This window comes from Aythya ferina, assembly GCF_964211825.1.
Source record: "Aythya ferina genome assembly, contig: HAP1_SCAFFOLD_42, whole genome shotgun sequence".
NCBI lineage: Eukaryota > Metazoa > Chordata > Aves > Anseriformes > Anatidae > Aythya > Aythya ferina.
The window spans coordinates 457,042-473,058 of record NW_028181459.1 but is presented as its reverse complement, the minus strand read 5'-3'; the positions used below and the strand labels follow the sequence as shown (position 1 = coordinate 473,058).

General features: G+C 42.7%; 1 protein-coding gene across 1 annotated transcript in view; it reads right to left on the bottom strand.

Annotated features, from left to right (window-relative positions):
• Nucleotides 1–16,017, bottom strand: part of LOC311428313 (uncharacterized protein) — a 290,619-nt gene that overhangs the window by 187,423 nt on the left and 87,179 nt on the right. The window contains exons 14-18 of the mRNA XM_084539831.1: nt 6,364–6,430; nt 4,632–4,739; nt 3,414–3,532; nt 2,857–2,989; nt 1,530–1,997 (exon numbers count right to left, since the gene is read on the bottom strand). Of these exons, the coding sequence (XP_084395957.1) occupies nt 1,963–1,997; nt 2,857–2,989; nt 3,414–3,532; nt 4,632–4,739; nt 6,364–6,430 (462 nt within the window). The 3' untranslated portion in view covers nt 1,530–1,962. The remainder of the gene's footprint in view (nt 1–1,529; nt 1,998–2,856; nt 2,990–3,413; nt 3,533–4,631; nt 4,740–6,363; nt 6,431–16,017) is intronic.

Genomic DNA, 16,017 nt, shown 5'->3' with positions numbered 1-16,017 from the left:
TTCAACACAACCCCTTTGGCACAACTAGTTAACCACATAGCTGCCAGTCCACCACTGGAGCTGGAGCAGCTGCAGGAACTGGGACTGGAGCAGCTGCAGGAGCTGGAACTGGAGCGGCTGCAGGAGCAGCTGCAGAGTCCACCGTAGGGGTCACAGTGGCCATTGGATCTGTCACAGGGCTTGGAGTGGCTGCAGGGTCTGTCACTAAGTTGATAGCAGTATCAATGGCAGCTCGATAGGCATGAGCCAGGCCCCAGCACGTTACAATGATTTGTGTTACTTTGGAACTGCCAGAATCATGACACCTTTTTTTCAAGCATTCTGCCAGTTTTTGAGGATTTTGCAGTTGTTCAGGGGTGAATTTCCAAAACACTGGGGGTGCCAACTGCTCTAGATGCCTGTCCATATCCTCCCACACTCCCTGCCATCCACAACTATACTGCCTCCGGGCAGATCTGCGGATGAACTTCCTAAGTAGTTGTTTAACTTTAAGCAGAATCTGAAGCGCATTCAGGAGGCAGAACAACAAGACTCTGCTGGTCTGAGTATCCCAAGGATATTCAATATCTTGGAGAGCTATTGTAACAAGCTCGGAGGATAAGAGGGTGGTGAAGGAGAAAGGGAGAGTGATCCAGGAGGATACAGGGGTGGTGAAGGAGAAAGGGAGAGTAATCAAGTAAGAAAAAATATCTTCCCCTTTCCCCTCCACAGATTGACTCCCTAATGGAAAAAAGCAATAGGTATAATTGCTAATAGTTTCCAAGATACAGTTTCCAAGGTACAGAGTCGACGATGTTACTGAGTACAAATACCAAGTTAGAGTCATGACCAGATATCTCATCGTCTCGTAAGCCATTGCTACAACACTCAGTACCATAATGATCTGAGACCAGGGCCCGGAGAGGATAAAAAACATGACAGAGAGCAAATACGGAAAATAATGTACTATAATACTCAATTTGGAAAACAGGCACAGCAGAGTTGAGATTAAAGCAATCAGCATTATGACAAGTGACTATTAAGCAGGTCTAATACTTATACCAATTTTAGTTTAACACACTCTGGTCAGATCTGCCATTATCTCAACCTTTCAGGCCCCACGTTGGGCACCAAAAAGATTGTCGTGGTTTAACCCGGCCGGCAGCTAAACACCACGCAGCCGTTCGCTCACCCTCCCCCCTCCCTCTCTGGGACGGGGGAGAGAAATGGAAAGTGAAGCCCATGGGTTGAGATAAAGACAGTTTAATAAGACAGGAAAATAATAATAACAACAACAACAATAATAAAATAATAATAATAATAATAATAATAATAATAATAATAATAATAATAATACAATGGTGATAATAGTACTACTACTACTAATATGTACAAACAAGTGATGCACAATGCAATTGCTCACCACCCGCTGACCGATGCCCAGCCTAACCCCGAGCAGTCCGGCCCCCTCCCCCCAGCTAGCCACCCCTATATATTGTTTAGCATGACGTCAGATGGTATGGAATACCCCTTTGGCTAGTTTGGGTCACCTGTCCTGGGTCTGTCCCCTCCCAGCTCTTACTGCACCCCCAGCCTGCCTGTTGGCAAGACAGAGCAAAAGGCTGAGATGTCCTTGGCTTGGTATAAGCACTGCTCTGCAATAATTAAAGCATCGGGGTGTTATCAACACTCTTCTCATCCCAAGCCAAAACACAGCATTCCACCAGCTACTAGGAAGAAAATTCTGTTCTAACTGAAACCAGGACACCACTCCTCTGTTGACGCAGCCCAGGATGCAGTTGGCCTTTTGGCCTGCAAGTGCACGCTGCTGGTTCATGTCGAGCCTTTTGTCCACCAGAACTCCCAAGTCCTCCTCTGCAGGTCTGCTCTCAATGAGTGCTTCTCCTAGTCTGTCTTCATATCTGGGATTTCCCTGACCCAGGTACAGCACCTTGCACTTGGACTTGTTGAACCTCATCAGGTTCACGTGGGCCCACTTCTCCAGCCTGGAACTTCACCTGAAATGCAGAAGGAAAAAAGAACATTACACTTTCATACCAGTATCAGTTCTAAATACTTCCAATGAAAAGTTATACAGAAAAGTTATAAACATTATGTGGGGTGCTTTTTAACCCAAGTAACAAAAATCTTCCTTGTACTGTATCTTTCACTATAAATAGGCTAGGAGGAGGAAGAAATACGTCCACATTTTGCAGACTGACAACTTGGCTTACTGAGAAAAAGCATATTGCCTGTCTTAAGAACTGAAATTCAGATTCCTTTCTCTTTTCCTCTTCTGTCAACAGTGCAGCAGCAGATTTAAATACATCTAAATGAACAAGATCTACATACATCTTGCATTATCTAGTTGGTGTTCCTTTGTTTCTCTATTATTTATCCCTGTAGATTGATTGTTCACAGATCATGTTACACCAAATTTACTGTGCATTTATTAACTTTAAATTTATTAACTGTTTTGAGACTAGAAATACTTCTTGCCTTTAGTTTTCATTAGTTTAATTAGCTATCGATAGTTTAGCTGTTCATAAATGAAAGGAATGGCCTATGTGAAGTCTGAAAGTTTTCCCACAATTTTATACCTCTTTTTGCTTTATAATCTTGGCCATATTGCCAAAGACTCATTAAGGTAGTGAAGCTTAATTCTTCCCCTCCTACAGACATGATTTCTTCAAAACAATGCTGCTGTGCATTCAGAAGAGATACTATGGGGCAAAAGCTCAGCCAGGTGTTTCAGATCTCTGGATAAGGTTTCCATCTTCCAGACTCTCAGCCATGAAAACAAAATCTTTTAACGGATTGATTTCATTTTACTAAAGATAATAATCAAAGCTTCAAGCAGCCTGGAAACCATGTTACCTTCTGAAGAAGAAAGAGGACATTCTGGTATTTCATAAGCCGTCGGTGCTTGAGGAGAACTTGAACTCATTTCCTTAGAACTGCTATGAGATGATCCCCTTACTGCAGCAGTAGCTTTAAAATAAATATCTGACTGAAATCACAAAGAACTCATCATTAGTACAGCAAAACTTTCTTAAACACTTGCTGAAGAAGAGCTTAAATGTTTGTCCACTATGTTCTATTGCCACTGTTGCTGTATTGCTGCTAAGTTAACTACAGCTGGCCACAGAAAGGCTATCTCACTGTAAATGGGGAGAACTTCTGTGATGTTCAGAAGAGCATTTGCCCTGTAAATAATCAAATACTTCAGCTCTGCATTACTGCAAGCAATAAAGGACAGTTAGATCAATTCTGATTCTCACTGTACTCACTACAAGCTAAGAACACACAAATTAACAGTTAATGCAAATCAGAAAATGTGTCAGTTTTGGTTTGGTTTGGGCTTCAGCAACTCTTTATGTGAATTAGGTCCCAACACCTCACAAATAGGCAAACATGCTTTTCTCGTGTCTTACCCTTGATGCTACAAGCTGAAGCTCAGGCACAACTGCTGTGTGGACTAAGTTTCCACTCACCACTAATCGGATCTCAATGGAATCAGTAGTGAAGGCAAGGATAGAAGGGAAAGCACAGACTGCAATGAAACAAAAATTATTTTGCAAGGAAGAATGATTAATGTAAATGTTTCTCAGATGCTCCCTGAAAACAATTCTTGAGGATCTGACCTACTCTGGTATCTCCCTTTCCTATGACAAGATTTGTCTACTGTACTGTTGGACATTCAGATACAAGCCTGAAGAAAACTTCACTCTCCATGCCTCGCAGAATATAAACTGAATGGAAAATAAAAAACAGAAAAAAAGAGAAAGGAAAAAAAAAAGTTTATCAGAGGAAAAACTTGGCCCCAAGGCTCCACTTATTAAAGATACCATATGCAGAATCTTAGCTGAAGTGGCATCATGAATGCAACACGCTTAGAGAACCACAGAATCATCTAGGTTGGAAAAAACCTTCAAGTCCAACAATCAACCTGACCTACCAAGTTCCATCATTATGTCCCTTGGTGTTGCAGGAAGCATGGCTGAAAGCACGACAGACACCAGTAGAGTCAGATCATGCTCCATTTTATTGCCCGAATAGCCTAACTTTTATAGTGAACTTAACAGGGGTGGATAGTGTCTCACACAAGATTATTGGTCAAAAGCACTCAGACAAACAACTACAAGAAAACAACCCCACCTGCAAGAAAACAACCCCTCTTGTGATTAGCAGTCACGTAGACCTTGTCCTTGAAGCCAGAGGCTGGTAACAATATTTTTCTAAATTCCTCAATTGGGCGATGTGGGAACACTGTCATGGGAACTTCTCATAGTTGCCCTGGTAGCTTGGTTTGCTCAGCTGCAGCAAGCCATGGGATTTTTGCTGTTTCAAAAAATCCTTCAACACCTTGGTGTTATGTCAACACCTCTCCAGGGATAGGGATTCCACCACTTCCCTGGGCAGTCCATTCTAACGGTTAACCACCCTCTCCATGAAGAAATTCTTATTTATAGGAATTTATTAACCCATATTTATTAAATTTTATTATATTAAAAATAGATTTATGTATGTTAAATTATTTTTAATTTTAGATTTATTCTTATATATTCCTAGCACACATGCTGCAATTCCACCAACAGCCAAGTGCAAGCCTAAACAGTAAGGAAAAAAGGGTAAAAGAGGTATGTTCTTACCAACAGCATAAGGAACTTGATTCCAGCTAAAGTGAAAGTCGTAAGCCGATGACTGGACAAGTGGAGAACCTCCATTAAAAGGATACACCTTTCTATATTGGCAAACATCTGTAACAAAAAAAGGAAAAAAAGAAACCTCCAATATCTTACAGCACAAATGACAAACACCAACATTATAGGTAGATTTTACAGAAGTGTGGATAATACACAGATAAATATCAAACATTTATGCAGAAGTCCCTCTATATCTAAACAGACCATAAGGGAAACGTGCTTCCTTTGTGAATACATTTACAAGATAAAAATAGTAGAGCTACATTTTAATACCTTGTCAGATTTCACAACGTAAGTATTGTTCTGTTTCAGCAACCATCAGCTCCTTACTTTGTCTATGGATGGAGGAATAGTTAAGAACATTTCTGAAAGTGATATAAGCAGAGCTGTACCCCTCTGACTGTAAGAACTACCCTTCAAGCAGCCACATACTAGCACAGTTTGTGTTCTTTGAGGATTGTAATACACATGGCATACTACAGATACCAAGATTTCATTAATCATATAACTTGTGAATCTACTACTTCTCTATTTTTAGGTAAAATCTCTTTTTTTTTTTTTTTTTCTGTAATTGCTGTCCTTAAACTTAAACTAACTTTATATCCACAAGTGTAAAAAAAAGGTCTTGTTTGAAATCCAAACTTAGAACACTGTCAAATCATGTGTTTTCATACTTGTTCCATGATGATACTTTCATAATTGTAAAACTGTCACAAGACCATAAGAGGTTTCCCTGTGACAGGGCCCTACCAATAGGGATTCAAGTTGCTGCAACCCTGTGCAACAGGCTTTAGGACCTAAGGATCAACCAACTTTGTTAGCTTTGGCTCTGTGACGAGCCTACTAGAGTAGGACTGATTCTGCACAGAAGGACAGGTTTGGGAATTCACACTGCTCTGTCTCAGACCTTTTAGTTCTGAAGCAGTACTGAGTGAACCAGAACTAGGTAGGATTTGTTAAACTACCGAAACCAATGAGGCCTCACAGAGCATACAAAGATACACTTTAGAGACTTTTTCCCTGTGGTACCAATCTAACGGCCAATGCTAGAATACGTAGATGTATTGATCCTGTTTCCATCAATGCTCTCTTTAGAAAGGCAAATAGGACATGCCATCTGAAACAGAAAGTTGTGCTTTGTCCTTCAGCATCACTTCATAAAGGACGTTTCATACTCGTAACTTTGATTTTCCTGAGGACTGAAAGCAAAACTACACGTGTACAGCACAGAAGAGCATACCCATATGAAATCCAAGGCCGTTTTATAAAAAGAGATTAAGAGAATTACAATTTTGAAATGTGCCAGCACAAAGAAGTGTGCAGAAGGAAAGAAAGCACAATGACAGAATGGGAAAGCAGAAAGAAGAAAAGGGGTGGAATACTAATTTGTACATGTCCTAGAAACACCCAGTGTGAGACTAGGCAAAGAATAAGATAGATCTGAAGAAATAGGACTTTTGTGAGTAAGATGGTAATGTCAGTCCAATTACACACACCACAATAAAACAGTACTTCCATTTCTAGTCCTTCTAATATGCACTTAAATTGAAAAAAAAAAAAAAGTATTTTGAAATACTTTCCATGAAACACTGAAACTTTAAAATACAGATCTAAACTCCAATGAAGAAAGAATTACATGTTGAGATATTATCATTTCCAGTCTTCCCTAACTACTTACAGTTATAACATAATAGTAGGCCAGCTTCACCATCTTCATATACATCAATAGCTGCAACAAAATTTACCTGCAATGATAATAGGAAAGGGTAATGATCAGGCAGATAGGATACTGATGTTACTATGACCAGGTTTTGACTAAGAAGCAATCAAATCAGTTGGTGCACAATTACAGATAAAAGAAAAAAAAAAAAAACAAAACTATTTCTTTTTTGTGATTCATTTTCAGGATGCCGATAGGATGGAAATCAATTTCTTTTGTATTCAATGCTGTGTTTCAGTAATGCCTATTCAATTTTGTACCTTCAGTATAAATACATACCTACACTATAAAATGATACAAACATACCTAACTTACTTGACAATATAAATTTTGGGAAACTGAGATATTTCAGGGTAGCTTTGAATTAACATGCTATGCTAAAAATAGCAATTCTTTCCAAAAAGTGAAATCTAAAAAGCTCGACTGAAAATCACGACTAGCAGAAAGATCAAAAGTGCCAATTACTGGATCAAAACCACTAACAGGTACATTGATTGATGTGGATGTACTTCAAGAATTACTGAATAAGCTGAATTTAGAAACTGAGAACCACTGCTGGATAAACTAAAATGGTTTTTGCATAGCATAGGCTACTTATATTCTCATACTTTAATCCTGTATTTGTCTTTTACAGTTAAATTAAAAGAAAAACAAGACACCCATAAGTAGTAGTATATACATTCAGAAAAGGAGACCTCCCTCATGAAATACTTAAGACTGGATTAGACAAATGTCTCCTAGACCACACTATTTGCTACTTGGGCAGGGCTGGAGATTGACTTCATGAACTTCATGGCTTTCCTTTGTGCAATAAAGTAGGTGTTCTCTTGATTTAAGACAAATATAAGGCAAGAACTGTTAAACAGACCTGGAAGCTTATATATATCTATACAAAACACATTTTGACCCATCCTTTGTAGCAACTGAAAGACATTTCTGCTTTGTGACCTGTGGAAATTGGTAACCAATTTCAACAACACAAAAATCACTGGCACAGATCTAATTAACTTCCTGCTTTGTCTGTGTTCTCAAAGGAAATAAGGGTTACTGGGGAAGAGAACAGAGGGGGGCGATTCTTGACTGTCCACATTCTTTAATTGTATTTCCTTCTTAATCCAGATTAAAATAGATTCCCATTGCTGTGGAGAATCTTAACACTGTATTGCCAATGCTAGGAGTACCAACCCTCTTCATCATCAAATCTGAATAAAAACACAGATGATTTAAAAAAAAATCAACAAGAAGCATCAAATCAAAAGAGATGTCCCTTATACCATTATGAGCAGAGAAGTCAACAGAACACAAGAGTAACCCTGTAAAAGGTTCTTCTTTTTTTTTTTTTTTAATTACGCTTAAAGCTATACATTCACATCCATATTAAGAAATTATTGAAATTATTTGATTTTCAAAATGCTGAAGATCATTATCTTCCCAGCAACAGGAAACATTTGAACCCTTTTCCAAAAATCAGGATGTTTACTTAAATCCCAACCCTATGTCCCAGTTAGTAAAATACAGATAATGTATTACTTGGCTGGGCAGCAGTTTAGAACTAAAAGATATACACAAATATTTCAGTTTTAGTACATGCAAATAGGCAAATCTGAATGAGGTAATGGTGGCCAAAACCTGAAATTATTTTGCTGCAACCTCCTAAAGAATAAAACACTGAGACCATGAAGAAAAGACAAAAATCAAAATATTGACTAAGGAAGGAGAAAAAATGGCTTTGCATTTATACTGACAACAATATTCCAGAGCTTGAAACACAGCCTCTTTCCTAATATGTCATACCTTATAACTACCTCTCTTAGGAGTGATTACTATCACACATTCCAAAAGGAAAAAATGCCTCAGAGAACTCTAAAGGAGAAGTTAAAAAAGTGAAAAGTAAAGGATCTCCGTTAATGCTGCTCCCAGGAGGTCAGCACAGCATGGACCAATTCTGCAAGAAAATAGTTTAAATGCTAGAAATTTACTTTGTTTGCTTCAACATGATGCAGTCTATAGGACTCCCCAATACTTTCATTAACTAAATCAAACTGATGCCGATACGCCACACAGATCATATCGTCACTGTCTCCAGTAGGTCCATCCACCAGTGTCATAGCCACTGGAGGGTCAGAAAGGCATATTTCCTATGAGATAAATAATAGTATTATTCTCTTTTTCAGGCTCTTAGTGTGAATATTGCATTACTCCATGAATTTACAAGGATGTAATCTAAGCAGAGAAGCATGATACAGAACAAGATGACAATTTAAGAAGTCTGAAATATTTCTTTGGCATATCAATGATGGATCTCCATTGTATTGCTTTTCACTTACATCTGTCTGGAGGTTCCAGATGATAAAATGCATGCTCTTTGCCTTTTTCCTCCACTAGCTGAGTGCTGCCCAGTCTGTAAAAGTGATTAGTGATTAGATTACACATACCCAGATGTACTGGAACTCATCTACTGGAGATTCAGGTAATGACGGCAGAGAGCTGCTGGTTAAACTGTTGCATGGATTGTATTTCTTTGTGATGAGAAGTAGTTTGTTCCGAATAGCCACAACAATCCTCAGTTCACTGCCATGGTGAGTATTAATGGCACACAAACGGCAGCCTAAGAAAAAAAAAAAAAATTTAGGTTGTAAGTATTTGGGGTAAAAACTGTTTTTTTTTATTTTTTAATTTTTGTTCTTTATTTGTATGATGGTTAGTACAATTGGTATCTGATACCTGAGCACCACACAATTACAAGCATCCCAACAGGATAATATTAAATTCTAGAAAAAGACAAAAGGCAGTAAGTCTTTTGAAAACTATTTCCCCCCTTACTCCTTTTGCAAGTAAAAGAGTAAATATATGTTTTTTTCTTTACTATTCTGCAGTTTCCAGCTTAGGCGTGAAGGAAAGGGATCCCTTCTGGGAAGATGCTGTGGGCTTGCTGAGGCTCGAAGAACAGACGGTGCTGGCTGCTACCAGCGTGCTGCAGCAGCGGCAAGACAGAGCCGTGGTGGTTTTCCTCAGCTGGGCAGCCGAGCTCCAGCACAAGCGCTCTCTCCCTGCCCCTCCTCCAACGCCAAGGGGAGAAAAGAGGCTGGCAAGGGCTCAAGGGCTGCCAGAAGGACAGGGAGATCACTCCACAAGGAGCGTCACGGGCAAAGCAGGCTCAGCACAGCCTGTTCCAGTCCAGCCCGGGGCCTGCTCCTGCGGGGGCTCTCCACAGGCCGCGGCCTCCTCCAGGCCACAGCCACCTGCTCCACCGGGGGCTCCTCCACCCGCAGGGGGGCTGCAGCGTGGAGATCTGCTCCACGGGGGACCCATGGGCTGCAGGGGGACAGCCTGCTCCACCAGGGGCCTCTCCCTGCACAGGCCGCAGGGGAACTGCTGCTGTGAGCCTGGAGCACCTCCTGCCTCCTGCTGCACGGAGCTTGGGGGCTGCACAGAGCTTTCTCACTCCTCCCTGAGCCAGACGCTGCTGGGCAGCAGCTTTCGTTCCCTTTCTTAGATGGGCTCTCCCCCAGGCGCAAACATCATCCTTTTGCTCTGTGTTCTGGGCAGCAGCGGGTGGGTCCCTCCTGGAAGGAGCCTCCTGGCAGCGGCCCTGGGCTCCCATGGGGCAGCTGCTGCATTCTCCTCACAGAGGACACCCCTGCAGCCCCCCGCTCCCACAGCCTGGCCACGCAAACCCAAGCCAAGACACCGAGCGAGCCTCCCTGATTGCCAGCCAGCAGCTGGCTCAGCCTGGGACCCCAGGCCAGTGCCCACAAGACTCTCCTGGGCCTTGAAAAGCAAGCCTTGTGGGGACGGAGCACCCACAAAGAACGGACTCACACAACAGGACTCCTTGCCAACACTGCCTCACAGACACCTGGGCCTTGAGCGGGTAGCTCACCTTGAGCGAGCTCATTTCCTTCCCAGTAGCTGAAATGTGCCCTTTCGGGGGCATTTGGGGGCTACAGCGTGCTGCTGAGAGGGATGTTGGAGCTCCTGCAGGGCAGTGCTTCCACTAAGGCAAGGCCTTTTCTGCATCTTCTACTGCCCTGCAAGCGAGGATGCTTGGGGCACACAAGAAGCTGGCAGGGGACACAGCTGCAGGGATTGCAGGGATTCCTAAAGTCATAGCCAAATACAAGAAAGACGGGAGGACGTGATGCTTTTGATAGAAAGGAGCTGGGTTTTGGGTCAAAATCCGTCCCTTTTTCTATCCCGGAGACCCCCAAGGGCGTAGGACAGCAGCACTGCAGGGCAGCAAGAGATGCTGTGCATTTCTCTCGTCCCCCTGAGACAGCCACTGGGTGACGATGGTGCCAAGTGTCTGGAAAGAGCCCTTGCTTTCTCAGGCCCAGGTGTCCAGCTGCACACCAAGGCCGTCCCTGGCTTCCAGGCGCAGTTGCCAGGCCCAAGGCCGAGCTCCCCTGCGAACCCCCAGCCCAGCAGACCTTGCTCCTGGCATTGTGGAGCAGCCATTTCACGGCAGCCTTTTCTCCTGGCAGTCAGCTTAGCGCCGAAAGCTCTGTCACCGGGACACCCGAGAGCCGTGGCAGCTCAGCAGAGAGTCACTGTCAGCCTTGGAGCTCACAAAGGTGGGTGGCCGCAAGTGCCCTGAGCGTCCAGCTCGCAATGAGGACTGCTGTGGCACTCAAATTGTCACCTGTTTGCTGCGATGCTGGGATACCTGCTCTGGTAGCCTGGCATCAGAGGCCAGGGAAGCCAAGCAGCTGGGATCCTTCTCTGAGGCAGGGGACACTGAGAGTGGAAATGGAAATGGGGCACAAGCCCTCCGCCTCTCAAAGGAACCCCTCAGATGTTTAGGTATAGTAAACTTATGTATATCTGTGTGACTCTAGACCACAACATGTTAGTGTTCTGGTTTGTCCACTGCTTTGTTGTGGGGGCTTTGAGTTGGCCTCTACTCTTTAGGTGAATGCTGACTTCATATCTGTGGTGCACTTTATTCTTAAAATGGGAAGTTTCTACCAATTTCCTGTCCAAAGTTCCTCATAAGCCAACTGCAATCATCATTTCAGATGTATCTCCCAACTTACACATTTCCTAATTCTCCTTGATATTTACTCAAGAAATGCATTTTCACAGAGACATCATATTTTTCTCTCAACTGGCATCTGGCTGAGCAGAATGATGTCCTTTAATTCCCTTCCACACAATAGGCAACTTGTTCCTTCTGTCTTCTGAACACTTCCTCCTAAGTTCAATGTGAATACAAGTGGCAGAATTTTGCCTCATGTCTTAAATGTGTGGCAGGGCTGCCCTGTCAGGTGTATTTATACTGGAGAAAAAAAAAAAAAAGAATAGCCATACACACCATATAACCACTTAACTTTTTCAGTTCTTCTGTTAACAGTGTATGAACATGGGGTTTTGTTGTTTTATTGTTTGTTTTAAACTCCTGACTGCCATATAGCAAACATGAAAAAAAAAAAAAAAAAAGAAAAACAAAAAAAAACACCCTTGGTTGAGAATCTCTAAGCATGGCTCTGCTTTGTATTATCAAATGTCACTTCACGTGAACCATTTCAATCACAAGGGATATCCTTCTGTCAGGCTCGGTAGTACTTCCCAACTTTATGTCACCTGGAAATCTCAAAGCTCATATGTAATTTTTAGTCTTCGGCCACCATGTCCATACTGAACATACCTAAATTTGAAGTCATCTCTGCTCTGAATAGGAGGTTGGGTTTTCAGAGGTCCCTTCCAGCCTACATTTCTCCATGAGTCTTTGCCTCCTTAGCAGCTGCAGTTTCAGAACTGTCTCTGAGAATCACTACAGGGAACCTCTCCTTTGCCGGTAATTCCCTCTTCGAACAGTGTGAACAACTGCAAACTCCCTTGATTCACTTGCAGCCCCAAAGCCCAAATCCATAGATAATGTATCAGAAGCTCACAGAAAGTGAAATAGATGTAGTTCATCCCCTGTGTAGGGGAGCACTGGTCCTACAAAGGCAAGCTACTAAATTCTCTGGAAACAAATTAGCTTTAATAAATTATCTTGTAAATTCCACATTACCCGCTACTTTCCTAGTCTTATCTCTTCTTGCTACAAAACTTTGCCCAGCGTTGATGTCAAACTAACAGGCCTGCACTTGTCTGGATCACTCTTTACATTCTCCTGGACAGAAGTATATTTGTTACTCTCCCATTCTGGGGACTATCCCTGGTTGGCACAACTGTGATGTATTTTTCCTACTTGAGTTGTTGTTCTGTGTGCCAATGCTGTTAATAGGCTAGGTAGATATCAGCTTGTCATTTTTCACTTGAATCACTGTAGATTTTCATTTCACCTCAGATGATGTTGTGCCTAGTGCCCTACCCTCATTTGCAATGGGAATCCTGTCACTGCCCTTAATATCACATTGTTGTTGCTGTTAGATGCAGGAAATAAGATTTGCAGCATTTGAGACATCATTAACTTTTGATCTATTTTTGCCTCGAGTATGCAACTGTCCTAATTTGCTCTCTTTGTTCCCCCTGGGTTCTGTGGCTTAAGTATCATTTACTATTATTGTTTAATTTCCTATGTGAAGGAGGTTTTGGGTCATTTGTACTTTATTTTTGCAGTTTTTAACCTCTGAAATGTACCTTTTCTCATTGCTTTTTTCCCATCTGAATTTTGAATTTTAACTCTGCCTTCTCTGCACTCCAGTCCCAGAGATGCTTAGTCAGACTCAATTATTCATTTCCTTAGATTTCAAAGTTTGCATTTCTAAGCCTCAAAACCTTCGTTCTAAGCCTGGTGTTGTCTGTCTTGAAATGTAAAATGAGAAAAGTCAGCTCATGATCAGACTTTATTCAAATCTTACTACATTTAAACCCGTACAGGAGCCAAGTCTAAAATGGTCTTATATTTTTTCACTTTTGTGAAGAGATCCATCACATAGTATATCTGTATGAGAATAAGTGGTAATCATCTTTCAGTCTTTTGCTGGGAAGTTGAAGTCTCCCGTAATTCCCATTATTGTTTATGTGTCTGATAACTGTAGACTGGAGCTAAGAGCAAAGAGCAGGCTAGCAAGGCTGTCTTTCTTTAGCAGTGATTTGCACAAAACCACTCTATTGCTGACCCATAACATTTCCCTAACCTCTGCTTCTTGCTAACACAAAGCACCATCTTATTCCATCCATCTGCCCTGGTTTCCAGACTTCCTGAGATTTATCAGTACTTGTATGGCATTCATGCCTTTATTTCACCCTTCCTGTGTTGACACTTGTCTTAAGAGTTTTAGATCCTGAACATGATCATCTCAAAGTTTGCCTGACAGTTTGGTCTTCCTCACATTGTCGTAGAGTATCAGGTCTCTACCACTTGAAATAGATTGTATTGGATTAGATTATTGGCACAGTCTCTTGTGCTGCTAGTCCATTATCTTCGCGGTCCATACAACTGGCCATCAGCGGACATGAAGTGGCCTTATCCTGCCCATTTACCTGTCTGGAAATCAGCCACTCTCTCTGCCTAGAACAGGGAATGGATTTTCCTCAGCTTTCTTCAAAAGCTCTGAAGTTTTCTGTGACCTTTCCACTTTTATGGTATGATAAGCTTTTGCTTCCACTGAAGGGTAGAAGTCATTATGAATAGTGCCAACAAAACAGAAACATAACAATGAAAATGATATTTGAATTCAGAATAGGTATTTAAAAAGTTCACCTTCTCCAGCACAAATGGGAAAAGTAAAATAAATAAATAAATAAATAGAGCAGTCCTAAATCATCAAAACTGGCCAAAGAATTAGAAGAAGCACTATTTTTCCAAGGCTGCAATGTTTTCCATTCATCTCACTGGGCCAGCAGAGCACTAGAGAGCTGGATGCACTGAACTCCTGGCTCATACCCTAAATGACCTGCAGGAAGATCTTATCTCTGTCCCCCCGTTTCTCCTTTCAATCTCTGTTTTGTCTGTTTGTATCACTAGCTATCAAAGCGCTACTGAGATATGCACGTGCAGCACCCAGCACAACCTTGTTTCAGGCTCCAGTGGGACCTTTAGGCATTACCATCCTATAAACAAGTCACAGTGATAGTGAGCGTAATTACAGTCGTCAAACTATTCCAGCTCCACTTCATTAGCCATGCCCTGAGCTAAATAACATTTTAATCAGTTTGATATGTCACCTGTGGCTTTCTTCACTGTCACTTGCAATCCAGCAAACTCCTTCCTTCATGTTTCTAGATTAGACAGAGGGTTCTTAACTGCAGACATCCACTTCCCTGTTCAGGAAGCAGTGAGACCTTTCATCTTCACCCAGAATTAAGATGATATCCAAGCATCATGAGACACAGCGCGTATGTCTCCTAGGCCCATCCCATAAGAGCAGGACATTTACCTCACATGAGAAGAAGACTTAATGCAGAGGCAAAGCAAGATACTCGGTGTCAAAGCCATGTTTGGATGAGCATTAAAGACAGACCAATATTACCCAGTACAGGAGGAAAATCTATCATTTGAAGAAGATTATGGTCTCTGATTATTAGTTTCAAAATCAGTTTTTTCTTTGGATTTCCTCTGAACTTAAACTTAGTTTGGAATGCCTTTGGTTTTGAATAGTTCTGAAATTGTATTACTTCTCCTAAGTAAGTTGATAGTCTGTTCTATTTACGTGAAATTCAAATAATATTGTGAAGGATCTGCCATCACTTTTACTGTGTGCCAGGCTGAGAGCCTTCCTGTACTTAAAGGCAACCTATAGGAAAGCTGGGGAGGGGGTCTTTATCAGGGCCTGGAGTGACAGGACATGGACTAATAGCTTTACACTGAAAAGTTAGATTTCTAATATATGTTAGGAAGAAATTCTTTACTGATAGTACTTCACATCCAGCCACTCCAGCCCCTGGCAAGTTCCCTGCAGCCCCTCCAAGCCTGGCACAGGCCCTACAGCTGGCTCCGGGGACGACCCCGTTGCTGTCTCAGGCACCAGTACACACAAGGGGAAGGAATGCATGCAGAAGTCATCTTGTTTCGGAAGGGCAGAAAGTCCTCCCAAGAAGAGGAAGGAGCAAGAGGAAGGCGAGGCAGCCTACCCCAAGGAAGGGCCATCCCAGGGCACAGGAGGCTGTTGGAAAGGAGAGCAGAGAGAAAAGCAGCAGGAAGCAGGTGATCCCCATCCCTGGGTGAGCTGCGAGCCATGGGACAAGATTGCAGCTGTCCTCCAGGCGAGCACATTGTCAGCTGGCTGCTGCGCTGCTGGGATAGCAGCTGCGGGAGCCTGGCAGCAGAGGGCAGGGAAGCCAAGCAGCTGGGATCCTTCTCTGGGGAAGGGGGCACTGAGAAAGAGCTTGCAAACAGGGCACAAGCCCTCAGCCTCTGGAGGCGGCGCCTGTCAGGCGTGAAGGAAAGGGATCCCTTCTGGGAAGATGCTGTGGGCTTGCTGAGGCTCGAAGAACAGACGGTGCTGGCTGCTACCAGCGTGCTGCAGCAGCGGCAAGACAGAGCCGTGGTGGTTTTCCTCAGCTGGGCAGCCGAGCTCCAGCACAAGCGCTCTCTCCCTGCCCCTCCTCCAACGCCAAGGGGAGAAAAGAGGCTGGCAAGGGCTCAAGGGCTGCCAGAAGGACAGGGAGATCACTCCACAAGGAGCGTCACGGGCAAAGCAGGCTCAGCACAGCCTGTTC